General features: G+C 45.6%; 1 protein-coding gene across 3 annotated transcripts; it reads right to left on the bottom strand.

The window, feature by feature from the left end:
- Positions 1-1,573: 1,573 nt before the first annotated feature.
- Positions 1,574-27,096, bottom strand: LOC139325131 (hydroxyacylglutathione hydrolase, mitochondrial). Of its 3 annotated transcripts, XM_070954873.1 has the most exons (10): positions 26,971-27,036; positions 18,171-18,511; positions 16,211-16,392; positions 14,345-14,409; positions 10,930-11,047; positions 8,741-8,849; positions 7,636-7,739; positions 6,873-6,974; positions 6,171-6,250; positions 1,574-2,863 (listed from the first exon to the last, which is right to left on the bottom strand). In XM_070954873.1, the coding sequence occupies exons 2-10, from the start codon at positions 18,337-18,339 to the stop codon at positions 2,764-2,766; spliced, it is 1,029 nt and encodes a 342-aa protein (XP_070810974.1). In that variant the 5' UTR covers positions 18,340-18,511; positions 26,971-27,036; the 3' UTR covers positions 1,574-2,763. The 3 variants fall into 3 exon arrangements, with proteins under 3 accessions (XP_070810974.1, XP_070810975.1, XP_070810976.1); XM_070954874.1 differs by lacking the exon at positions 18,171-18,511 and having other exon boundaries at positions 26,971-27,096; XM_070954875.1 differs by lacking the exon at positions 26,971-27,036 and having other exon boundaries at positions 18,202-18,289.

Genomic DNA, 27,096 nt, shown 5'->3' with positions numbered 1-27,096 from the left:
TGATCAGTTTCCATCTATGATTTCTTGTCTGGCCTTCGGATGCTTTGGAGAATAGCTTGACCCCCTCCTCTCTTTGGCAGCCCCTCAAATATTGAAACACTGCTATCCTGTCTCCCCTGGTCCTTCCCTTCGCTAGATTAGCCATGCCCAGTTCCTGCAACCGTTCATCGTATATTTTAGCCTCCAGTCCCCTAATCATCCTGGTTGCTCTTCTCTGCATTCTTTCTAGAGTCTCAACATTATTCGATCGAATTATTCGATCTGTCAGGAAATTTCTCCTTAGTTCTAAGTTGGATCTCTCTTCTTTGGCCTCAAGTGCTGGTTAACCTTCTCTGTGATTGCCCCTCAAGTACTGGAAGACAGCTATCATATGTCATCCCTAATTCTCTTCATATAGCCTCTTCAGGCTAGACATTCTTTGCTTAACTATTCCTCGTATGATTTATCCTGCAAATCCTTTCTTTGTTGCTTTTCTCTGCACTCTTTGTAGAGTCTCAGTTCACGTCCTTGTTTCAGGTAGTTTTGGCAGTCACGTGGAGATAGCTGACCGCAGCTTTCTTCTGAGATATATATTTTTTTTACTTCTCAAGCTTGGTTTTCTCGTGAGGAATAGAATAGAATAGAATAGAATAGAATAGAATAGAATAGAATAGAATAGAATAGAATAGAATAGAATAACAGAGTTGGAAGGGACCTTGGAGGTCTTCTAGTCCAACTCCCTGCTTAGGCAGGAAACCCTACATCACTTCAGAAAAATGGCTGTCCAATCTCTTCTTTAAAACGTCCAGTGTTGGAGCATTTACAACTTCTGGAGGCAAGTTGTTCCACTGGTTAATTGTTCTGACTGTCAGGAAATTTCTCCTAAGGTGCTTCTCTCCTTGATTAGTTTCCACCCATTGCTTCTTGTCCTGCCCTCAGGTGCTTTGGAGAATAGCTTGACTCTCTCTTCTTTGGGGCAGCCCCTGAGATATTGGAAGACTGCTATTACGTCTCCCCTAGTCTTCTTTTCATCAAAGTAGACATATCCAGTTCCTGCAACCGTTCTCCATCTATTTTAGCCTCCAGTCCCCTAATCATCTTTGTTGCTTTTCTCTGCACTCTTTCTAGAGTCTCAACATCTTTTTTACATTGTGGTGACCAAAACTGGATGCATGTATATCTTCTGTCCATGTATTATAGAATAGGATCGTACACCTTCTCAACCCAACTTAGCTTTCAAAACCAACACTATTGTGAAAACTCCTAGCGATGCCCTAAGATTGTTTTCATTTTCCAAAGTTGAAAGAGGTGCTCCTTTGTTGTTGTTTAGTACAAGTCACTCCGGTAATTTCACGAAGGGTTAGAAAAAGTTCAGGAAAAAAAGATCTGTTCCACCTGTAAAACATCTTGAAGTTTTGGAGGAGGTTGGAGGAAAAAAACCCAAATCACCTTTTTGTTCACAGCCAGTGCAAACTCAAGGGAAGTCGCATTGTAACGTTCAGTGCAGAGGAAATGACATTTTTAACAAGGCATCCTGAGAATTTGACATTGGACAGAGTTATCTTTCCTTTGGTAATGACGGTTTTCAAACGTCTTAATCTCTTAAAGTAATATTTATTAGATAGAATATTTATTTACATGTACATTAGCTGAATCAACGGGGAATGACAATTCAAGCTTAAGAAGGAGGCGGTCTACAACGAAGCCTTTGCAAGTGCAGCTCTGCCGTGGCAGCTTAAATAAAGCAAAAAGAAAGAAAGAACACGCCGGTTTTTCTACTGTCACTACTTCCCCGGCATGCAAAGGAATCTCTCTGAAAATTCAGAGTTTTTTCAGAGCGCCGAGGATATTTAACGAAGTTGCTAATCACTTCTAGTTGAAGCCACGACCGGTTAAAATAGATTTTAAGATTTGTTTTTTTTGTTTTTTCCTTTTTAAAGTGCTGTGCTGTTAAAACAATCACCATTTTCCTATTTAAAGATATACAAATGCCTCTATTTACTTTCTCCTGCAACGCCGCCTCTCCTCCTTGGCTTTCCCAACCCGCTGCTTTAGTTTCCCGAGAGACGGGCACATGCGCTCAGGGGAACGGGCGTTGCTCACGTGCGAAAGAGCATATGCGGATTGCAAATGTTTAGATCAGGGGTCCCCAAACTTGGCAGCTTTAAGACTTGTGGACTTCAACTCCCAGAATTCTCCAGCCAGCTGTGCTGGCTGGAGAATTCTGGGAGTTGAAGTCCACATGTCTTAAAGCTGCCAAGTTTGAAGACCTCTGGTTTAGATGAAAGGAGCGTTTAAGAATAGCAGAAAACTCTCTTTGGCAGGTTGGAAAGGTTCATTTTGAAGTTTTAAGGGAAATCGCAGAGCCTTTCAAATGTGCATTTCGACTCAAGAGGCAGAGAAGGTCCCAAGTCGCCTTCCCAGAAAGCCAATGGGGCAAACAAGGTGTGTCTGTGACAAAAACCCACGGAATCCTCTGCTCCCCGCAGAGACATCCATACCACTTCCGTGCATCACGCTAAAAATAATAATAATAATAATAATACAAATAATAATAATAATAATCAGCTGAGTCCCAAGGGCACAAGAATAATTAATTTTTTTTTCTTTAAACGGCAAAGTGCTTTGGTGACTTTTCTTTTTTTTCCACCTCCCCCTACTGAATTCCATAATGCGAATGAACTCAATTTAAAACGCAACAATGAAAACACCAATTTCCTGAACTGAATAACAGAAAAAAAAAAAGAAAAGGAGAAAAGAAAAGCAGCAGGGGATCTGGTTCGTTTAATCTTTCGGCACTTTAAAGCTGTCCTTCTCTTTGCGGATAGCTCCCATGGTCCGAACAGGATCCGTTTCCCGGACATGATGCTGCACTGTTGCTTCTCTGTCCAGAAAGAAAAAAAGACTCATTAGGGCAGGGGTCGGCAACCTTAAATACTCAAAGAGCCACAAAGGTCCTAACCGGAAGCCCCCCTCTTCAATTCTGGAGCCGACCGGAAGTCTTGTTCCCCCACCTTAGAGTCTCCTCCTAGCGCAGCGTTCTTTTTCCTCTCCCTGTCCTAACTGAAAGCCCTATCAATTGTGGAGCCGACCAGCGGCAAGGAGCCACAGCAGAGGGATGAAAGAGCCACATGCGGCTCCAGAGCCGCAGGTTGCTGACCTCTCCATTAGGGGAACCTGGGAGTTAAAAGAGGTTTTTCAGCATATTCAAGAACTCTTCCCTAACTTGGCAGCTTCCATGGGTTGGACTGATTAATTACCAGAATCCCCCCAGGTCCAGTGGGCAGGGGAGGCTACAGCAATTCATAAGCCAGAGGATGCCTCTTATTCCTTTCTGGGTTGGGTCCCTAGCCCCACAGGACGGCAAAATGCTGTGAGGTACTTGATTCAGCAAACACTTAACTTTATTGATGTAATAGAACAGCTTTTCTCAACATCAGCAGTTTTTAAGATGTGTGGACTTCAACTCGCAGAATTCCCCAGCTGTGTACCGGTAGCTGGCTGGGGAATTCTGGGAATTTAAGTCCACATGTGTTGTGGTCTGTTGGCTGCTGGTCCCTCCAGCAGCCGAATCAGAGGAGGAGGAGACGGCGTGGGTGTCAGGGTCAGCATCAAGGCAACCTGGGAGCTCCGAGGGGGAAGAGGGAATGGAGTTGGCAGAGAGAGAGAGAGACAGAGGTGGAGCCTGGGCCGTCTGTCAGCCCTCAGATGGAGAGTCAACAGCCCGCACCTCTGGAAGTGGCTGATGAGGAAGAGGAGGAACAGATGGGCCCGGTGCCTGACGCGCAGATGTGCAGAAGGCAGAGGAGAGGAGAGCAGTGGAAATCTATGGGCCGGTCCTCGAGACGGAAGAGCCACCACTGCTAGAAAAGTCCCACCCTAGCTCTGGGGATAAAAGGCAGGGGTCCTTCTGGCCGGTTGGACTTGTTGGCCTGCGTTGAGAGAGAAACTTTTGCTCCTAATAAAGGAATCATTGCTTCAACTACAGGAGGTTTGTCGTGTTTGGGGAGCTGGGTCAGAACAACACGTCTTAAACGTTGCTGAGGTTGAGAAACACTGTAATAAAACACAGAAGAGTAACTTCCTTACTGGGAAATGCTGGGAAAGGTGGGAAGAGAAGAGGGGGATGGATGATCAGGAAGAAGGGGGAAAACTACAAATAAAACATATATTTAAAAAAAGGAAGAAAGGGGTTGACTCCGTTCCAGGGGTGATGGGTGCACCACTACGAGACCAGAAGGACTAAATTGTGGGCATTTCTCTGTAGGAGATCTATCTCTGTCTGTGATGGCGAACCTATGGCACGCGTGCCAAAGGTGGCATACAAGAGTCCTCTCTGTGGGTACACGTGCCATTGCCAGCTGCTCTTCTGGTTTCTGCGCCCCAACTGATCTTCGCGGGCACCGGGGCACCAGAAAACAGCCTGAAAACGGCCAAAAAAATGGCCAAAAAAACAGGCCATTTATCCGGCTGTCTTTTGGACTATGTTCAGGCCATTTTTGGGCTGTTTTTCAGGCCATTTTCAGGCTGTTTTTTGGGCTGTTTTGAGGCCGTTCAAAATGGCCAAAAAAAACAGCCCAGAAAACGTCCTGAAAACGTCCTGGAAAACAGCCTGAAAATGGCCTGTTTCTGGACTGTTTTTTGAGCTATTTTCCGGCACTCTGGTGCCCATAAAGACCAGCTGGCTGCCGTGTATCTATGTGGTCTCTTTAAGACAGTGTTTCTCAACCTTGGAAGCTTGAAGATGGGTGGACTTCAACTCCCAGAATCCCCCAGCCAGCGCTGCTGGCTGGGGGATTCTGGGAGTTGAAGTCCACCCATCTTCAAGCTTTCAAGGTTGAGAAACACCGCTTTAAGAGATAAAACTTCTTGATGGAACAGTAGTTCTCGACTTACAACAGTCTGTTTGAAGTTACAACGGCACTGTAACAAGTGATTTATGATCACTTTTCGCACTTAATGACCGTTGTAGCATCCCCACGGTCACGTGATTTACATTCGGATGCTTGACAGCCTACTCACATATATGACAGTGCTGTATCCCAAGGTCATTGGATCCCCTTTGTTGACCTTCTGACAAGCAAAGTTGATGGGGGAAGACAGATTCATTTAACAGCCGGGGTTACTAACTTATCCACTTAACAACTGTGGCCGGAAAGGTTGTAAAATGAGGCACAACTCGATACATGTCTCACTTAGCAACTGAAATTTTGGCCTCCATTGTGGTCGTACGTCGAGGACTCCACGAGTTTGAATGTGTTTTGTTAATTCTGAACACAGCCCCATCCCTATTTCTTACGAGATGTGGAGCTTTAGGCCACCATATCATTGAAAGATTATTATTGTTATTTTTTTAACTCCCTAGAAGAGTTAAGTTTGTTTTTCATTTGAATGGTACATATTATACATTATATAATATAATGTATAATATAATTATACATTATATTAAAGGTGGATGGAATTCTGGAATGGTTTATCTCTGATTATTTTACATCTCAAAAACCTGACACTTTTAACATGTGTGTATGTGTGTATGTGTGTGTAGGCTTTTTATATCCACTGTATTTATTGTTTGTATTGGTTATTAACATTTTTCAAAACAGTTTTCCTATATTTGAGGCTGAAATAAAAGAACTACGCTCTATCTGCTAGCTGGGGGGGGGGTCGCGTCCCTAAACTCTACATCTGTACTCAAATTGTTTTGCTTTGCGCAGGTCGCCCTTGGGAAGTGAGGGGAGCCGAATGTCAACTTGCAAAGTTTTCAAGTTGCCATGAGCAGGAGGGAGGGAGAACTGATGGAGCTGATTTCCCTAACTGAAACTACATTCCACAGCAATCAGTAGGAGAGTGTTGGGTTTCACAGCCAGCCAAAGTGGTTAATTGGAGAATGTGATTTATGACACGGCCAGGGAGGAGGGGAGAGACAGTGTCATGGGGGGAACGTAAATCTACGTGGGATTAGTTCTAACTGCATCCGAATATTGCTGAAATGTTGCTCCTAATAAATGACTGTATTTCTTCTGAAGTTTGGCTCGTGGCTCATGAATTAGTTTGGGCATCTTTCGGAAACTTCATAGTAGGGATCACTGGTTTATGACCCGATGTTGAGTGTCAGAGGGCAGCTTCCTTTTTTTCAAACCAGTTGGTGAAACAGCGGTCTCTCCGCCACCATCCCACCACAGGGAAATTACCTCACTCTCATGAACGGGTTGTATGTGAATTCTTCGCCGATGGTGGATGGGATGGTTGCCTCCCCTCCATCGTATTTGGCCTACAAAAAAAAAAAGGGAAGAGCTTGAGAAAACTCCCAACAGACAGACAGATCCTTGAAGGACACACCTATTGTGCAACTGCATCAGAGATAACTTGCTGCACCGGTTGTGGGCATAAACATTTTTTTCCCTTCCCAGCAGAAGGACCGGACATTTCTGCCAGGGCCCTGAACAAATCCTGGAAAACCATGACAAGAAGGCCGGTCAGAGGGCTGCGATGATCAACTGCTACATTAATCATCATCATCACCATCATCACCATCATCTTCATCTCCTTTGAATGACCCCATAATCCCTTGCAGGGTGGAGTCTGGGCAACTGAATGGAACTGAGTGTTTATTGGTTGGATGCCTTTCCTGTCACCAACGCGGAGTTCTATTCAACAGATCTATTCTCATCGTGCCCAGAGAGAATTATCTGCCTCTACCTAGGATCGAACTCATAGTCTCCTGATTGTGAGGCGAGAGCTCCATTTCTAGGCCACCGCACCACTCTCAACTGCTACATTAATGCATTGGGGAAATTCAAATGGGACTTTCCTACAGCCAAAGAGAGCAAGCCAAAACCTCTTAGGAACCACTCCTCCCCCCCCACAAGGAAGGAAAGTGCAAACTATCTTACCTTTGCCCATGATAGCTTTCGTTGGATGGCAGCATTATTTGGTTCCACATGCCGGGCAAATTTTAAGTTGTTGATGGTATATTCGTGGCCACAGTAGACTTTCTAGCAAGCAAAAGAAGCAGAAAAAGAGAACATTAGAAGGCACCAAACTGCAGGTCTGGTGCTTCACCAGATGCTTTCCAAAATATTATTTTAACAATTGCAAATTAATGACAGATCTGTATAGATTTGACAATGTTATTTGCCTCAATTGCTTAAAACAGGGTGGGAGGTCTTAGGGGGCCAGGGAGGGATACATTTGGCCTTGTACGATTGGGACTTATAGAAAACTCTGTTTTGCTAGTCCAGGTTTTAGAATGCTGTATAAATCCAGCTGTTATGTATGTTGACAAAATCAGAAATGAGGTGGTGATAAGTTGCCTGGGAAAGCCAAGGGAAATCATCAAAACCATAAAAAAGCAAAAGTTAGAATATTTTGGACATGTGACGAGACACCCGGAAAAATACAGCATCCTTCACTTAATTCTCCAAGGAAAGACTGAAGGCAAACGAGGTCCAGGCAGAAGAAGAACATCATCTAAATCTAAGGGACCAGTTTGGATAAAACTCAGCAGCATTTTTTCGTGGCTGTTGATAAAAATAGGATCGCCAACATGATCACCAAAGTCCGATGATGGATAGGGCACTAGAAGAAGAAGATACATCTAGCTCACTGTCTTTGTGGGGGAGGGGGGCACGCACATTTGTATTTATACAAAAATACCGTTTCAGGAGGGAGGCGCCCCAAGACTTCAATCAAAGCTCTGTACATTTCTTCTGGCGTTCCTTCAAAGAACTTTCCACAGCCAGCCACAAACAAGGTGTCGCCTAGAAGAGAGACGAGGTTCAAAAAATAGAAACCGACTACGATGCTAGGCAAGAACTAGTCCAGGGTTTGCAACCCGTGGCTCTGGAGCCACATGTGGCTCTTTCATCCCTCTGCTTCGGCTCCCTTTCGCTCAAAACATGCGTCACAACCATCAATGTGCAACACCCACCAGCATGCAATTTATTGAGCTTTTCGACCCATTTGTTTTCAGAGTTCAAAATGTTTTTGTTGCATGCAGAAATAAAAATTTGTTTTCTCTGTAGCAGTTCATTGATTACATAAATGCAACACACTATAGTTTTTTTATACATAGCATAAAGGTAAAAAACAATATATGCATCATTATCTTCATTTTAGATGTCGAAAGGGTTTTGTGGCTCCCGGTGTTTTCTTTTCTGTGGCAAACGGGTCCAAATGGCTCTTTGAATGTTTATGGTTGCCGACCCCTGAACTAGTCCTAATTTCTTTGAGAGAAGACAGTCTTTAGATTGCCTTCAACTTGATTTTCTGTTTTAAGTACCGTTTCCCTGCAAATAAAGACATCCCCTGATAACAAGCCCAATCGGGCTTTTGAGCTCATGTGCTAAAATAAGCCACCCCCTGAAAATAAGCCCTCCCTAAAAATATTTAACAGCATGCACAGCTGGTCCCTGCCATTTCCTCTGGTTAGGGTTAGGGGGACAGAGCTGGAAATCAGGTAAGACGGCAAGAGGAGCCCCGTCTTGTTCCACCTGTCCCAAAATAATAAGACATCGCCTCAAAAAAGGCCAAGCGCTTATTTCGGGGTTCAAAAAAATATAAGACAGGGTTTTATTTTTGGGGAAACACAGTAAGATTATTTTAAAGTTTGATTCCTTTACTGGTTGTATTATTGATGCATTTTTGAACATGGGCTTGTTCTGTGCACTGATTTCTTTCAGGAAGAAAGGAAGCTATTATGGAAATATTGCTTGTAACAGCAATAATAATCTGTTTGGAAGGCTCTGGTTCTGGAGCGTACCTGTGAACACCGCAGGTGGTTCCGAGCTGTTCGGCTTGGTCACAAAATAGCAGATGTGTCCAGAGGTGTGGCAGGGAGTTGAGAGGCATTTCACGTTGAGGGAGCCCACCTGAGGGGAAGAAGAAATCTCCTGGTTACTGACAGGGATGCTTTGACACCATTTCTGACTCTGATATAACTCGGCTGACATAGCAGAAGTAGAAGGAAGCAGAGCACCAAACAGGAGGTGCTACGAATCTGGTTGCTCAGATCGGTCCCGTTTCTTGAGCTGGATGCATATTTGCCAGTCTATGTTGAAGATTTTCTGCTGCAGAAAGCTTTTCTCTAGGCCAGGGGTGTCAAACTCAAGGCCCAGAGGCTGGATTGGCCTATGGGGTGCTTATATCTGGCCCTCAGAGCTGCCCTGGAAACAGCAAAAGTCCAGCCCTGTCTCTGCTAGCAAAAATGGAGCTCGGGAGGGCCACGTACGGCTCTCACAAGCTCTGTTTTCAGCCGTGATGGCCTCTTGCAACCCTCTGCCAGCCAAAATAGAGCTCGGGGGAACTCCGTTTTCACTGGCAGAGGGCTGCAGGAGGCTGTCGCGGCCGAAAATGGACCTCGGAAGCCCGTTTTTGCTGGCAGAGCACTTGGGCCACCTCAGCCCCCCCACCACGGCCCCCATGGCCCTCTGAGGTCAAACACAACTCTGATGCGGCCCTCAATGAAATCGAGTTTGACACCCCTGCTCTAGGCAGAGGGATAAAGAAGGCCCCGTTCTTCAATTTTATCTGAAGAATCAATTTGGCCAGAGGCCTTGGTAACTCCGGGAAAAGAACAAGACCAAGTTTTTACCAATTTGCAATCACAACTGTGCCCAAAATTTATGTTGTGAGACATTGGTTAAGTGGGTTTTGCCTCGTTTTATGACCTTTCTGGCCACAGTTGAGTGAATCACTCCAATTGTTAAGTTAGTGACAGAGTTGTTAAGTGAATCTGGCTTGATTTTGCTGGTCAGAAGGCCGCAAAAAGGGGATCTCGTGATCCCGGGACACTGCGACTGTCATAAATATGAGTCAGTTGCCCAGTGTCTGAATTTTGATCACGTGACCATGGGGAGGCTGCAAAGGTCATAACGGTGAAAATTGATCCTAAGTCACTTTTTTCAGTGCCCTTAATAACTTTGAATGGTCACTAAATGAACTGTTGTAAGTCGAGGAGTACTATATGCGCCTAGATTTGAAATGTTTACAACTGCAAACTTCAAAGCATAATTTTGCAGCCATTGTCGCTTTTCAGCTTGCCAAAATAATAGCGGGGAGGAAGGCCAGTTCCAGGCCGCAACAAGAAATCGTCCCCTGGGAACCAAGGTCATCTAACCAGATGTTCAACCAAGACAGTTGGAGAGTTCCCATAACAATACCTGGCCATCTAATTGGACAATGTGACCTGCACTAATAAGGGGAGGGAGATTCTATTTTTTTAAATATGTGAAAACTGCAGGAATTAGTTAGAGTTGGTTTTGCCTTCAATCTGGGCTGATATGATGTACTCAATAAAGTTTTGCATTCAGAGATCGGATCGTTTTGGTTTTTTAAAATTAGAGAGAATAAATGCTATGATAAAAATTGAACATAGAAAACTGTGTTAAAGATAAACAAAAATTTGTACAAATTTAAGACCTGTTCAGAAAAGATGCATTGTATGTTTGTTTGTGTGTTTAAAAAATAAAAAAAAAAAACTTTACAAAATAAATAAATAAATAAATAAAGTTTTGCATTCAGGGATCGGATCGTCTCAACAGTGCTTGCTTGCTTGGGTTTGTCAGTCGCAACCTTGGCAACCACATTCCTCCCCAGGACTTGGGTGGAGGCAACCAAGGGCACCCAAGACCAGCTTGCATGCCTACCAGGCTTCTTGGGACCACCCAACTTGGTTATTTTAAAATTCTTTTTGTGAAAAACAAACACAGTGTTTGCTTGCTGCAAAGCAAAACCCCATCTTCTTGTTTTATTTGTATGAACTCCTCTGGCCCACCAAGTCAACATAAATTGGAGTGGTCGTAAGTCGAGGACAACCTGTGAAGGGTCAGCGTAACCATCAGCCCCAGGAGAGGCACATGCCTTCAAGCCTGAATAGGATGCATGTTTCAGAAACTGCCAGGCCCATCTATCCTTCCCCCCCACCTCCCCCGTTGTTGTTGTTGTTTTTACCTGAAATGTTGTAAGATGAGAGACTTTCTGGGTGAGGCCTCCAACCCTGCTATCTCCCCCGTAGACTCGTAACCCAGGCTCCATCTTTACAAGTTTGTCGTTGCCACCAGCGTGGTCCCTAGAAGGTAAAAATGTCAGACTTTGGAGGCTGGGCAAACACAGGAAGAAGCATTCGCCGAAAATGCCCATCTAGCTAAATGGCTGTTTGGTCCGAGCTCTCGGAAAAAAAGTTGCATTATGCTGAATAAGCCACCACTGGAAACCGCTTCTGAACTTTGTGCTTGAGGTGGAAAAGAATGAAACGTTGGCTTTGGGCTTTGCAGATTAGATTGACAGATCTTTATAGAAATGACTGGTTCATACTATTATGCAAAAGCAAAAAGCTGTGATTTGTCGTTAATGCCTGTAACAGAGAGTCTGTGAGTGTTCTGCCCCAGCTACGGATCCCCAAGAATGTAGCACACACAAACTCTGAACAAAACTCAGTTTACTTCAAAACACAGTCTTTTGCAAATGCAGGCTGTTAATAAAACGTTCTTAACAACCTGCCAGAAATTCCATAGAAGAGATAGAGTCTTACTAGAATTGGCAGAAAGCCCAGAAGCCAGGTTTGCAGAGAAAATTCAAACTCAATGATCAGCAAACGAACGGACAAATACACGTTGTTTCCTGCAGCTTTTTACAAGCTGTGTGCAAACTTAAATAGGCTAAGGGAGTGGCCAATTAGCCCCAAGCCTTACTCTCGAGGAGACCTCCTCCTGAGTAACCACTCCTGCCTTTTGGCAGCTCTGCGTGCTCGTGCATCAAGAAGAGGCTCCTCCTCTTCCTCCTCTTCACTTAAAGGAGCCTCTGGAGGTTCTGAAGGCCCTGGCTGAATCCCTGCCTCTGGCACCACATCTTCTCCAGCCTCCTCGCTGTCCGACTCAAGCGCCGGCTGCACAGGCTGCTGCCGCAACACACCAGCCTCCTCGTCATTGGGATCAGCAACAATCTGCGCAGGCTGCTGGCAGGCCACAACAGTGAGGACCCAGGGCGTGGCACAAAGGCAACACAGCCAGAGAATAAGTATGAGTCTCTTTATTAGTTCCAACTTGGCCCCCAACGTCCCTTTCACTCTCCGGTCTGGAAAAAAACTCACCCACAAATCTGTAACAGCCTTTGGCTGAAAATACTCCAGTCCAAGCTTTAGAAGCAGAAAACTTCCAAATATAAATCCAAGATAAAGTAATTAATCCGGCAAGGCAAGCAAGATAAGGAGTTCCAGAAGTGAAAGAGCATGGCAGTAAATCAAACCGGTTGGGAGGATGCCAGGAACTCAGATAAAGCAGTTAACACAACTCTGACAACCGCCCCTCCCATTTGCCTCTCCTTTAAACTCCATCCCCAGGTGTGCCTTGTGAAGGGAATCGGGGCCCTTTCCTCCCTCGTAAGCCACACAACCCACGTTCTCTCTTCTGCGTTCTTCTCTGCCTGCCCTAGGGGGTCAGCCTTGGTCTTCATCAGAACCCCCCTCCCTTGTTCTACCTCTCCCCTGCTCTACCCAACGTGACTTTGCCCTTCCCCAGTTTCCTCCACAGCCAACAGAGCCACTCTCCCGCTGTCTGTCAGCTGTTCAGCTTCCCCCTCAGATTCAGACTCCGACGAGGGCATGACAGAGTTGGAAGTCAATGCTTCTTTTTCTTTTTCTTTCCCTATCTTGCCTCACTTTTTCCCCCCTTTTCCCTCCCCCCCTCACTGCCTTATTTACTTTTGAATTTCGTATTTTATAATACTTTATAACTTAATAAAAATGCGAACCATCTAGCCACCACTGGTGAGATTTATACAATACTGAAGCTCAATGCAAACAGGATCTGGGGGTCGGTACAGGTATCCCCAACCCCTGGGCCCACTACTGGGCCATGAGCCATTCAGAACTGGACCACGGAAACGGCAAGTTTCTGTTTTAGTCCTCTTTCAAACCCACGGTCCTCTCCATCTCTTGTGGGACATCTGTGACTTTGCTGTGAGGCCCTGAAGTGCGGCAGTGCAGAGTTTGGGAACCATGGGCTTAAAGGATTTCCCCCAAATTTCATTTCAAAAGTTGTAAAACTCAAAATTCCCAATGATGGCCACAGCCTACCCTGAAGGGTCTACAACAATTTGCTGCGATCAACTCGCCACGGCCAACTTGCCACAACCAATGTGCCACGTGCACTTCGCCGCCGGACAAGAGTTACACTAATTTATTTTTATTTTATTTTATTTCAAATTTATATACCGCGCCTTCTCTCGAAGGACTCAGGGCGGTGTACAGCCAGATAAAAACATACAATACAAACATTAAAAACAATTAAAAGGATATATATTAATCTGGCCCCAATTTAAAATGACAAACCAATTAAAAATATTTAAAAATATGTTAAGCCAGCCCGGCTTGCTGAAAAAAGAAAGTTTTAAGGGCACGGCGGAAGGCACCGAGGTTTTGGATTCTCCTTATCTCTGGGGGTAGCTGGTTCCATAGGGTAGGTGCCCCCACAGAGAAGGCCCTCCCCCTGGGGGCCACCAGCCTACATTGTTTGGCTGATGGCACCCCGAGGAGGCCCTCTCGATATTTCTAATATCGAAGAAATGGTGGAATAGAATCATCGAAGAAAAGATGCAAAAGGAAGAGGGACGGAACGAAATGTGAATGGCAAAAATTAAAAGGATTTGTTAAAAAATTATTTTAAATAATTAAATTGAATTGTTAACTTGTCCTGCAACAAATTGTCCCTCAGCGAGTTGTCCCATTCCGTTCCACAAAGACACGCTCGGTGACTAGTTAATTTGAAAAGAAGTCAGTATTTCTTTCCTCCCTAGAAAAGCCTTTGGAAAATTACTATTTCTAGAGTTCCTTGTCTGAGATATCTCATGTTGACAGCAATAAATGAAATGGGATGACATCTGCAGTTGCAGATCTAACTTAAAGTTGTCAATCTCGTGGCCCATGGGCCGGATGCGTCACGCTCTGGCCACGCCCACCCCCAGTTTAGCAAAGGGCGGGAAGTCGCAGTACATCCCGTACACGAGAACCAGCAAATACCGCCTCTGGCTGGCCCCAGAGCGGGGTGGGAATGGAGATTTTGCAATATCCTTCCCCCAGGAGTGGGGTGGGAATGGGGATTTTGCAGTATCCTTCCCCTGCCACATCCACCAAACCACACCACACCACGCCCACCAAGCCATGCCCATAGAACTGGTAGTAAAAAAACTTGAATTTCACCACTGCCCTGATCTAACCTGAATCAGCAGCCCAGGAGAATGTGTTTAAAGGCTGGGCCTTATTCTTTGCGTGGGGAAAACCCTGGTTCACCAAAAAAATAGGGCTGCCCCCTCGCTGCCCGTTGCTACTCGGGTCCAAAACTTTTTAAGCCATGAGATAAAGAAGGATTACCAGTGGTGATGTGTCGTAAGCACAGTGGTCAGTTTCACTCCATGCTTCTTGGCTGCATCCACAACCTAGTAAAAACAGTGAAAAGCAGAAGTATTGTTATTATTACTACTACTGAATGTGATTTTTCCCGGAGGGACTGGTCTATCAGGGCAACCTGGTCTACCCAAATATGGGACGGAGCATACATACTGCTTCTGCTTTCGCCTTTCAGCCCCAATCCAGGAGCCTATGCAGGCAGCCGCTTTCGAGTATTGAGTTTATAGTTACCGACAAAGACATAAAGGGAGACGAGTACCCTGTTTCTCTGAAAATAAGACCCAACCGGAAAATAAGTCCTAGCATGAATTTTCAGGATGCTTGTAATATAAACCGAACCCCCAAAATAAGCCCCCGTTAAGATTGTCAGCCAGATGGGTGCATTTAGTATTGTATTTCCCCCAAAATAAGACCTAACCAGAAAATAAGCCCTAATGTGTCTTTTGGAGCAAAAGTTAATATAAGACTCGGTCTTATTTTCTTTTCAGCCCCAAAATAAGCACCAGGTCTTATTTTGGGGGATATGTTGCCTGCTTACCTTAGGAACACCACAGTCACACCTCCCATGACCCGACACCTGTTGCCCCCGCTGCCTGACTTCTGTGGCCGCTGGTGGCCATACGCCACGTGGCTCATCGCGTCGGTGCAGCTGGTGCACCGTGGAAGGATGCTGAATGGTGCGTTGTGCCGTTATGCATGCCAGTGGCAGCACCAGCGCAACAAATCTCACAACGTCCTGCCGCGAGGGGCGGCAACGGTATAATGAGTGATGCGCCCAGTGGCATCCGGCCACGAATGGCTACAAGCAGCTACAGAAGAAGTCGGGCAGCGGCTCAACAAGTGTTGGGGCGTGTGTGAAGCCTGGCTGTGGCGGTCGTAAGGTAAGTGGGTATGAGGCACGTGGGGCAGCTCCACCCCCCACTTCTGCCCTAGCCTGATATTTACGCCTCCGCCTCACCCTACCTCGTATAATGATGGGTGGGGCTTAACTAGGGCTTATTTTGGGGGCAATGCTTCTATTAGGGACAGGTACGAAAATCGGGCTAGGGCTTGTTTTTGGGGTAAGTCATATTTTCAGAGAAACACGGTATTAGGAAACATATATACCGAACTCTTGCTCTCTAAAAGATAGGATGCTTGTCTCTGCCAACGTCCCAGTGGATATTGTGAGTCCGCCAGCAGCCTGCGGAGTCCCAGTGGATATTGTGGTCCGCCAGCAGCCTGCGGAGCTGGCAACGGAGTCAGACAGTGAGAAGGCTGGGGAGGAACATGGGCCAGTCCTGGAGTCTGGGGAAGGCCCGGACGAGGGCTCTGCATTGGAGGCAGAGTTGGGGCCAGGGCCATCTGGGAGTGATGTGCGGATTCCGGAGCCCCCAGAGTCGGACAGCAGAGAGGCAGAGGAGTAGGAGGAGCCTGTTCCTAGTGCGCGCATGCACAGAGCTGCCAGAAGGCAAGAACAGTTAAAACAAAAGGGACGACTTGGGAGCAAGGCCTGGAGATGATTGGCTCCTCCCGTAAGTCTTAAAAGAGGAGCAAAGGCACATGGGCCCTTTGCAGGAAAGCAATGTTTTTAATTCTGTTCCCAGTCAGCATCTCTGTTTGATTCTGGACTCCATGTGGCTTTGCCAAGTAGATCTTTGGCAGCGTGTCAAGGGAGATAAAGGTTGGTGATTATCTCGAAGGACTTTTTGCAACTAATTGGGACTCAGCTGTGAATGAACATAATTCACTGTTGCAATAAAAGAGGTTTTTGGGACTACTTGTGTGTTTTAATGGCTCAGCAAGCCAAGGTCACAACAGAGGAAAGTGAGGTGGTCCAGAAGATAATACCTTTTGGGGCTGCACGGGGTCAACAATGGCTGCTTCCTTGGTCTCCTCATCCACGAGGAGGTACATATAGTTGTCTGTGAGGGCTGGAAGGATTTCCACCTTCATGTTGGCTTGCGAGACGATCTGAGAAGGCCGCCGCTCAAATTCTGGATGGACGAAGTTGACTTGAAACGAGGAAAAACCTTTGGAAGACAAGCAGCCAAGTTAACTTTTCCCACAATAGAAGAAAGCCTTTATCATTTAGCAGAATTAGAAGGGACCTTGGAGATCTTCTAGTCCAACCCCCTGCTCAGACAGGAAACCCTATGAAAATTCAGACAAATGGGCATCCAATCTCTTCTAAAAAAGTTCCAGTGATGGGGCACCCACAACTTCTGGAGGCAAACTGTTCCATTGGTTAATTGTTCTCACTATTAGGAAATTTCTCCTTAGTTTATTTATTTGTCAGATTTATATGCCGCCCTTCTCCCGTAGGACTCGGGGCAGCTCACAACAATAAAACAACCCGACCATAGATAAAAATTAAATAATATTAAAAATCAATTAAAATCCCCAAATCCCCAAGTTAAAATCCATGGCAGATCAGGGAAGTTGCTGAAAGAGCCATGTCTTTAGGTCGGCGCGGAAGGTGGGAGGTCGGGGGCTGTCCAGAGCCCGGTGGGCAACCCATTCCGGAGGGTCGGTGAGACCACAGAGAACGCCCTCATCCTGGGGACCGTCAGCCGACACTAGAGGACTTCAACTCCCAGAATTCCCCAGCCAGCAAAGCAAAGCTGGCTGGGGAATTCTGGGAGTTGAAGTCCTCCGGCTTAAAGTTGCCAAGGTTGGAGACCCTTGTTTTAGGAAGCAAAGTTCCTTCTTTCAGAGAAGTCTGGCCACCATCTACTATTCCTAAATATTTTCTTTTAGATGTGTAATGCAGAACCGCACAGAGATTCTCCCCAGGAGCTGCAGGTGTGACTTGTGGGGCCTCCAGAAACCCCACAGAACCACAACCCTGACCTGCAAACTTTGAATGGGATAAGAAAAAAACACGAAAACAGATTAATAAGTACCCAGGGAGAACTTCTGCTGGCTAGATGATTAATCACTTGCTATCGTCTCATGGCAGACCAGCAGCTGCTCTGTGGACTTGAGATAGGAGCAGTCATGCCTGGAGATGCAGAACAGGGAAGGCAGGATCTCGAGGACAGGATCTCTTAAGACGGGATCAACCCAACTTGGAAGACCAGACCAGGACATGGACTTCAGAGATTGGCTAAAAGTATGGGACCCTTCAAGTCTGACAGCGTTAACCTCTTCGGAAGTTGTGGAAGCTTCATCCCTGGAGGCTTTCAAGAAGAGATTGGACTGCCATTTGTCAGAAATGGTGTAGGGCAGTGATGGCGAACCTTTTCGGCATTGAGTACCCAAACCGGAATGTATGTGTGCCAGGGGTGGGTACTACTTACCTTTACTACTGGTTTGCAACGGGGCCACACGCGTGTAGAAGCGCATGCGTGCCGGAGCCCCGGAAACTCGAAGATCAGCTGGTCGGTGCGCATGCGCGTGATGGCCATTTGGTCTTCTCGTTACTTCGCGCGTGCCAGAAACCCGGAAACTCGAAGACTAGGTGGTTGGCGCACCGACCAGCTGATCTTTGAGTTTCCGGGACTCCGGCACGCACGCCAGCTGGTTTTCGGGTTTCTGGGGCTCCAGCACGCATGATCACCTGGCCGGCACACGTGTGTGCTGGAAACCAGAAGAGCAGCTCTATAGCATCGTTTTGAGGGTCGCCATTATCATATCCGGCCTGATCAAAAGCACAATTAAAAACCCAGAAGAAAAACAAAGTTCCTTGTAAATAAACAAGTAAGCATTCACAGCCCCAGCTACCAGGAACCGAATTTAGAAAAGTATTTCTAAGCTGGTCTTTTGAGGGAAATGCTTAACTGGCACAGCCTATTAAAAGAGAACTTACGGATTGCCTTAAAAACCTGCGAATCACTCACTTCGGCCCCAAACAGTCCCTCTTTGCTGTTCCTCGCCTTGCAAGCCTCTGATATTTTTTTGTCTCCAGCCGGTTCTGGGTTCAGCAGGCTGGGGATGATGATGCTACCACGAGGCGTGACAATCCGGCTGGTTAGCATGGCTTAACCCAGCTGGCCTCCGCCCATCTCCTTCTCACTCCCAGGGAACGGAGAGGGGTGGGGTGAGACAAGATTCCCAACTTCGATTGTTGTTTTTTTGGTGACACCTATTGAGGTGTTGTTTGTAGAGGCACCAGCCCAAAACTTCACAGGGCTTGGAAAACAAGCCCGGCTAAGAAAAACAAAACGAAAAGCAGAACAAGTCAGGGAAGAACCTCTTATGCTTCTCTCTTTTCAGGCAGCCTTTCCTTTTTGAAATGCAAGAAGTCCTGGTGGTGCAGCAGACTAATAGCCTGTTATTAACATTCAGCTGCCTGCAATTATTGTAAGTTCGAATCTCCCCAGGCTCAAGGTTGACTCAGCCTTCCATCCTTTCTAAGGTAGGTGAAATGAGGACCCAGTTTGTGGGGGCAATAAGCTGACTTTGTATAAATATACAAAAGGATGAAGGCTATTGCTTAACGCATTGTAAGCCGCCCTGAGTCTCCGGAGAAGGGCGGCATATAAATCAAATTAAAAATAATAATAATAATAATAATAATAATAATAATAATAATAATAATAATAATAATAATAATAATAATAAAAAGTCCTTGACTTACAACTGTCCATTGAGCAGCTGTTCAAAGTTACATCACTGGAAAAAAGTGACTTATGTGACTGTTTTTTTACACTTTTTTTTTTTTTAATTTGATTTATATGCCACCCTTCTCCGGAGACTCAGGGCGGCTTACAATGCGTTAAGCAATAGCCTTCATACTTTTGTATATTTATACAAAGTCAGCTTATTGCCCCCACAAACTGGGTCCTCATTTAACCTACCTTAATGATCTTCGCAGCGTCCCCTTGGTCACGTGACCAAGATTCAGACAGTTGGCACACTGACTCATATTTATGACGGTTGCAGTGTCCCGGGGTTGTATCAGCAAAATCAATGGGGCAGCCGGACAGTATTAGTAGTAACAACAGTATTACTAGCTGGGATTCACTTCACAAAGTGTGGCAAGAAAGTAAAATGGGGAAAAACTCACTTAAACAAATGTCTTACTAAACAATAACCAATACATGTTGGGCTCAATTGCAGTCATAAGTCGAGGACTATTTATCTTCAGGAGCATAGGCATTCTGCATGAAAAGAGAAAAGTGCCGTGGTTTGAGAAATTACAATTAGGGTAATTTTGAAATAAACATTCCTTTCGAAAGAAACTTAGAAGCAAAAACAGGCTCCCTGAATTCGCTTTGCCTCTTTTTTTTTTTTTTTTTTAAATTAATTTCAAGATTGCATTCTCTGTGAATTAAATGCTTCTGGCCAAATCCACTGCTGTCAAAGAGAAGAAGATTCACTCAGCACTTATGAAAGGCACCAAAGTTTTCTAAGGATTCTACGATAAAAATCTGCCTGCAAAAAATCTGTAACAACCACAATATAAAAAAAGAGAGAGAGAGAGAGAGAACAATAGCCAGCGGGGAGAAAAAGCAAGCAAAATTGGGGACTGGTTTTTAATGTATGTTTTAATGTCACTGAGAATCCTTTTGGAAGAAGAGGAAAACGGCTCAAGCCAGACGATTAATTTGGATTTTGCCAAATGTCATTTGTCAGTACAGAAAGGGATAAGCAAAAGAAAAATTATTGCGCGGTTTCCTAATGCTCTATGCATCAAAATTCAAGAACAGCTGTGCCTAGGCCAGTATTTCTCAACCTTGGCCCCTTTAAGATGTGCGAACTTCAACTCCCAGAATTCCCCAGCGAGAATTCTGGGAGTTGAAGTCCACACATCTTAAAGGGGCCAAGGTTGACAAACGCTAGCTTGGCAATTTCCAAATCACCCATGCAGCATAGTAGCAAATACAGAAAGTAAATTAGAAGCTCCCTGGGTCATAAGAGTCACCAATTATGGTGATCAAACTGGAAAGGCTGGAAGTGCCATTCTCCTCGACAGGTGATGGGAGAGGGAAGGCAGAGGCCAGAGGCCAAAAAAGACTTTGTCATCACAGCATAGGCCCGTCTTAATAAACCTTCAAAGGAAGATTTATTAAAGTTGAATAGGTTGACCCCGCACAGAGAAGAAGGGGTCAACCCAGTGGTGAAATTCAAATTTTTTTACTACCGGTTCTGTGGGCGTGGCTTGGGGGCATGGCAGGGGAAGGATACTGCAAAATCTCCATTCCCACCCCACTCCAGGGGGGAGGATACTGCAAAATCTCCATTCCCACCCCACTCCAGGGAAAGGATACTGCAAAATCCCCATTCCTTCCCCACTCCAGGGGAAGGATATTGCAAAATCCCCATTCCTTCCCCACTCCAGGGAAAGGATACTGCAAAATCTCCATTCCCTCCCCACTCCAGGGGGGAGGATACTGCAAAATCTCCATTCCCACCCCACTCCAGGGAAAGGATACTGCAAAATCCCCATTCCTTCCCCACTCCAGGGGAAGGATATTGCAAAATCCCCATTCCTTCCCCACTCCAGGGAAAGGATACTGCAAAATCTCCAATCCCACCCCACTCCAGGGGGGAGGATACTGCAAAATCTCCATTCCCACCCCACTCCAGGGAAAGGATACTGCAAAATCCCCATTCCTTCCCCACTCCAGGGAAAGGATACTGCAAAATCCCCATTCCTTCCCCACTCCAGGGGAAGGATATTGCAAAATCCCCATTCCTTCCCCACTCCAGGGGAAGGATATTGCAAAATCCCCATTCCTTCCCCACTCCAGGGGAAGGATATTGCAAAATCCCCATTCCCTCCCCACTCCTAGGGGACGGATATTGCAAAATCTCCATTCCCACTCCATTCTGGAGCCAGCCAAAGGTGGTATTTGCCAGTTCTCTGAACTACTCAAAATTTCCGCTACCGGTTCTCCAGAACCTGTCAGAACCTGCTGGATTTCACCCCTGGATCAACCTATTCTCCAAACCACCAGAAGGCAAGATAAGAAGCAATGGGTGGAAACTAACCAAGGAGAGAAGCAACCTAGAAATAAGGAGAAATTTCCTGACGGTGAGATCAATTTAATTGTCTTCGGAAGTTGTGAGTACTCCATCATTGGAGGCTTTCAAGAAGAGATTGGACAGTCACTTTTCCTAAATGGTATAGGATCTCCTGTTTGAGCAGGGGGTTGGACTAGAAGGCCTCCAAGATCCTTTCCAACTCTGTCATTCTTTTCTGTTCTTAAGATTTGGGCAAATTCCTTTCACCTGTCCTAAATGGCAAAGCTCCATAAGAAAAAGCAATAGCACTTAGACTTATATACCGCTTTACAGTGCTTTTACAGCCCTCTCTAAGAGGTTTACAGAGTCAGCCTCTTGCCCCCAACAATCTGGGTCCTCATTTTACCCATCTTGGAAGGATGGAAGGCTGAGCCAACCTTGAGCCAGTCATGATCGAACTCCTGGCTGTGGGTAGAGTCAACCTGCAATACTGCATTCTAACTATTGCACCTCCAAGGAAGGGAGGGAGGGAGGGAGGAAGGAAGGAAGGAAGATAGCAATAGCATTTAGACTTATATACCGCTTCACAGTGTTTTACAGCCCTCTCTAAGCAGTTTACAGAGTTAGCCTCTTGCCCCCAACAATCTGGGTCCTCATTTTACCGGCCTCAGAAGGATGGAAGGCTGAGTCAAGTTTGAGCCGGTCAGGATCAAACTGCTGGAGTTCAGGTTAACTGCTGTGAGTTAACCTGCTATATTGCCTTCTAACCACTGTGCCACTATGGTTCTATTATACAGAGGAAAAATTGCAGACTGCAGAAACCAGGAGCACCACTCAGGTGACTCTGAGGACACAGGTAAATCTCCAAGTGGCCTCAACGACCCTCTAAAAAGGATGCAAATGACCAGCTGTCTGCAAGAAATATCAATCCTTCCATTCCCCATGATCCTGTCAGAGCTGAAGAAGCTTCTTGGGTGAGAAGTGAAATGTCTTCAAAAGAAAAAAAAAACAAGGAAGGCCAGTTGTCTCCGGAAAAAAGCACCTTTGGGACAACTATGACCTGGATGACGGAGAATTTCTACAGACTTTTAGTAATGGAGTGCCACTCAGTGTCGTTAAGAGAGGACTATCTGTATTGCTCTGTCGTATGCCCACACCATACTCTCTTGCGGATGTCAAAACTACCTCCTTTTCAGAAAAAGAGAGTGTGAGTGAATTACCATGTTTCCCCGAAAATAAGACCCTTTCTTATATTTTTTTGAACCCTGAAATAAGTGCTTGGCTTTATTTTCGGGGAGGTCTTATTATTTTGGGGGCGTGTGGAGCAAGATGGGGCTCCTCTTGCCGTCTTACCTGATTTCCAGCTCTGTCTCCCTAACCCTAACCAGAGGAAATGACGGGAACCGGCTGCATATGTGGTTAAATATTTTTTAGGGAGGGCTTATTTTTGGGGAGGGCTTATTTTAGCGCATGCGCTCAAAAGCCCAATTGGACATTATCAGGGGATGTCTTATTTTAGGGGAAACAGGGTAGAAAAGATGCCATTAGCATATAGGAAACTAATGATTCGGTTTTACACCCCCCCCCCCACACACACACCCCATACCTACACTGGGCACCTCTCTTGTAAGTCAGCTAATCCATTTGGTTATTGGATTCCCAGCGTTAAATCTGCTGCCATCAGCCGTAAGATCAACCTAACCAACAGACTGGTGAGAAAAAGACCGGTTTCCAAGGACTATAGATTCTGTAGCTAAGGACAGAAGAATAATAGAATATTCTGTTTATGCTACTGCCCTTAGCTGCAGAATCTATAGCCCTTGGAAACAGTGGTGGGATTCACATTTTTTTTACTACGGTTCTGTGGGCGTGGCTTGATGGGCATGGCGTGGCTTGGTGGGCGTGGTTTGGTGGGCATGGCTTGATGGGCATGGCAGGGGAAGGATACTGTAAAATCCCCATTTCCTCCCAATCAGCTGGGACTAGGGAGGCCGAGAATAGATGAGGGCGGGGCCAGTCAGAATGTTTACTATCGGTTCTCCGAACTACTCAAAATTTCCACTACCGGTTCTCCAGAACTGGTCAGAACCTGCTGAATATCACCTCTGACCCAGTTCCTGTAAACATTCTTCATATGTTTAGCCTCCAGCCCTCTAATCCAGTGGTGAAATCCAAATTTTTTTACTACCAGTTCTGTGGGTGTGGCTTTGTGGGTGTGGCAGGGGAAGGATACTGTAAAATCTCCATTCCCTCCCCACTCCAGGAGAAGGTTATTGCAAAATCCCCATTCCCTCCCAATCAGCTGGGACTCAGGAGGCAGAGAATAGATGGGGACGGGGCCAGTCAGAGGTGGTATTTACCGGTTCTCTAAACTACTCAAAATTTCTGCTACCGGTTCTCCAGAACTGGTCAGAACCTGCTGAAGCCCACCTCTCCTTGTAAACCTATCCTTTTCTCACCAGCCTGCTGGTTAGGTTGATCGTACGGCTGATGGCAGCAGATTTAATACTGGGAATCCAGTAATCAAATGGATTAGCTAAGGACAGAAGACATTCTGCATATCACTCATGCTAGATACAGCACCACTCCACTTGTTTTTGGCTGAGCCCAAAATACTAAGCAAGGTTAGGGATGCTTAGTATTCCCATAGGAGATCATCAGAAAATTTCAGCCTTATACGCTAGATTGGAAAGTTTAAAAAAATTGGAAAAGGGGAAATGACTTCCATACTGCTACCAAAGAAACCGTGTAGAGACATTGTAGAAAGTTAGCACCCACCCCTCTCCTAGAAGAATGAAATATTTTCAGGAATATTAAAAAAAGGCAGAATATTATATTTCCCTGGATGAGAAATGCTCTTGGAAAGCAGCCCCCACATTTCTTAATAGCCCACAGCAGATGTCAGCACTTAAGAGATAAAGAGATAGCTAGCTCTATTCATAAGTAAATTCCCCGCAGCGAGGTCTGAACAAAGGTAGGGTTAGCCCTCAGCCACAATAGGAATTGCCCAACAAACTCCTTCATTGCATCAGACCAAACTTCAACCAGACAAACTCCTAGGATTTGTATATGGCACTATGGGAATCTGACACCCAATAGAATACATGTCCTTGCACAGGAACAGGAAGCTCAAGTACAAAGCCCAAGAGAAGGTATAAAAATTATTCTGAGAGTTGATGTCCACCCATCTTCAAGCTACAAAGGTTGAGAAACACTGATCTAAACAAAGACATTGCACCCAACAGGATGGAATAATTACGAGAAACAGGCAAACTTTAGTTGAAATCATGCTCTTTAAACCTTTAAATCTTGGATCACTAACATGCAGGCTGGGAATTTGTGAAGTGTATCCAACACACTTTGTGAAAACCTGCCAATAGCAAAGTTTTGAACTTTGTGCACACGAGGCATGTTTTTGCAAATGTTCCTCGGCAAATCACATAGCAAGCGACTGAAAACTGAGCTGTGACTGAGAATTTAAGTTTTATAATCCGAAACTGAAATCTGTCTTCTTTATTGCACAATCAACCCAAATGGGATTTTTTTTGTTTGTTTGTTTTGCATTAGGAGCAACCAACATGTTTAAAGATTGTAGACTAAAATGGAAGTTTGACCGAATCAAATTATATTCTTGATTGAAAAAAATACGGAATACCTATTTGGTTTTTAATATTGTATCGCCAGGTATTCGTTGCAACGTTAAGCTGAAAAGGTTTAAAAATCAGCAGCAACGTGTTTTTAAAAGAAATCACAAACCAGGCCATGAGTTGAATGAACTAAGGAGAAACTTCCTAACAGGGAGAGCAACCCACCAATGGTATAGTTTGCCTTCAGAAGTTGTGGATGCTCCATCACTGGAGGCTTTGAAGAAGAGACTGGAGAGTCATTTGCCTGGCAGGGCATAGGGATATGTGAACAAACAATATAGAGACTATATCGTGGTGCGACCAGAACGATCTGGAACTGAATACACTCAAAACCGTAGAAATGGTGGTGGACTTTAGGAGAAACCCTTCCATACTACCACCTCTTACAATACTAGACAACACAGTATCAACAGTAGAGACCTTCAAATTTCTAGGTTCTAGCACATCTCAAGACTTAAAATGGACACCCAACATCAAAAACGTCATCAAAAAAGCACAACAAAGAATGTTCTTTCTGTGCCAACTCAGAAAGCTCAAACTGCCCAAGGAGCTGCTGATCCAGTTCTACAGAGGAATTATTGAGTCTGTCATCTGCACCTCCATAACTTTCTAGTTTGGTTCTGCAACCGAACAAGACAGACACAGACTTCAGAGGATAATTAGAACTGCAGAAAAAACAATGGCTATCAACCTGCCTTCCATTGAGGACCTGTATACTGCACGAGTCAAAAAGAGGGCTGTGAAAATATTTACACACCCCTCACATCCTGGACATAAACTGTTTCAACTCCTACCCTCAAAACGACGCTATAGAGCACTGCACACCAGAACAACTAGACACAAGGACAGTTTTTTCCCCAACGTCATCACTCTGCTAAACAAATAATTCCCTCAACACTGTCAAACTAGTTATTAAGTCTGCATTGCTATTAATCTTCTTATCGTTCCTATCACCCATCTCCTCCCACTTATGATTGTAACCTTGTTGCTGGTATCCTTACGATTTATATTGACTGTTTCTTAATATGATTTGATTGCTTCCCTATGACTATCATTAAGTGATTCTTGACAAATGTATCTTTTCTTTTATGTACACTGAGAGCGTATGCACCAAGACAAATTCCAAGTGTGTCCAATCACACTTGCCTAATAAAGAATTGTATTCTCTAGGAAGTATCTCTTCCCAAGGTCTTCTCAAAATACCTATTCTATTCTATTCTATTCTATTCTAATTCTATTCTAGTCTATTCTATTGTACTCTACTCTACTCTACTCTACTCTACTCTACTCTGCGTCTCATAAAAAGGGATTTAAAGGCCTGTGTTCTGACAGACGAGTCCATCTCAAAGTGCACTGATGATGTCTCCTCGAATGGTGAAGAAATGTTTGCAACCAAACTGCCAAGCTCGGAGCTCAAAGCAACAGCCTAACTACTGGTACCAACCAGAGCGAGTAGTATTCAAACACATTTCATGGGTCTCCTGCCTGAGCGATGGGGTTGGACTAGAAGACCTCCAAGGCCCCTCCTGTTACTCTGTTAGTTGATCAATAAAAAAGGATGCCACCTTGGTGTGACACCCACCCCTCAATTTGTCCTAATGGGGTGGGTGCTGTGGTGGGGGGGCTAGCAAAGCTTTACCCAATAGGTATCACTGCTTCCTTTGCTCTATGAATGGAAGGGAGGAAAAACAGATCATCAACCTGACAGCGGGACCGGGAGAAAATTCCCAATGGGGATTTTCCTAATTTAACGTCCTTTTTTCCCCCACTGCTCGTGACCTGGAAAGGGCAGGAAAACTCTTCCACCCAGGTGTCAGCGGCGGCGACGGGCTTCCAGGGCTGCTGGATAGGCGGAGAGGGGAGCGCAGGACCTTCGACCCAGCGCCGCCGCCGCTGCAACGTCTTCCCCGTCCAGCCGCCCCTCGCCCGGCCCGCTCGCTCCTTCCCTCCGAAGCCTCCGCGGGACGCCGCTTGGAGGGCAGCGGGGCCTCCCCGAGAGGAGCCTGCCCCGGCGAGGCTCCTTCCCGGCCCCGGGGACCCTCCGGCACGTACCCCTCCGAAGCGGGCCAGCCAGCAGCAGCAGAGCGGGGCCGATCCTCCCGCCGCCCGCGCAGACCATGGTCCGAGGCGGAGGCGCCGCAACCGAAGCCCGCGCGCCCCGACCCCAGCCGCTCCGGC

Source organism: Pituophis catenifer, unplaced genomic scaffold (assembly GCF_029215685.1).
Source record: "Pituophis catenifer annectens isolate HBS135680 unplaced genomic scaffold, rPitCat1.0.hap2 SCAF_16, whole genome shotgun sequence".
Lineage (NCBI taxonomy): Eukaryota > Metazoa > Chordata > Lepidosauria > Squamata > Colubridae > Pituophis > Pituophis catenifer.
This window is presented reverse-complemented; position numbering and strand designations above follow the sequence as displayed.

Coding starts and splice junctions, on each gene's coding strand:
- LOC139325131 (XM_070954873.1), bottom strand. CDS start 18,339: ATGCTAACCAGCCGGATTGTCACGCCTCGTGGTAGCATCATCATCCCC. Junction 11,048..14,344: donor CTTACGACACATCACCACTG/GTAATCCTTCTT, acceptor TTTACCTTCTAG/GGACCACGCTGGTGGCAACG. Junction 6,251..6,872: donor GAAAGCTATCATGGGCAAAG/GTAAGATAGTTT, acceptor TTTTTTTTGTAG/GCCAAATACGATGGAGGGGA.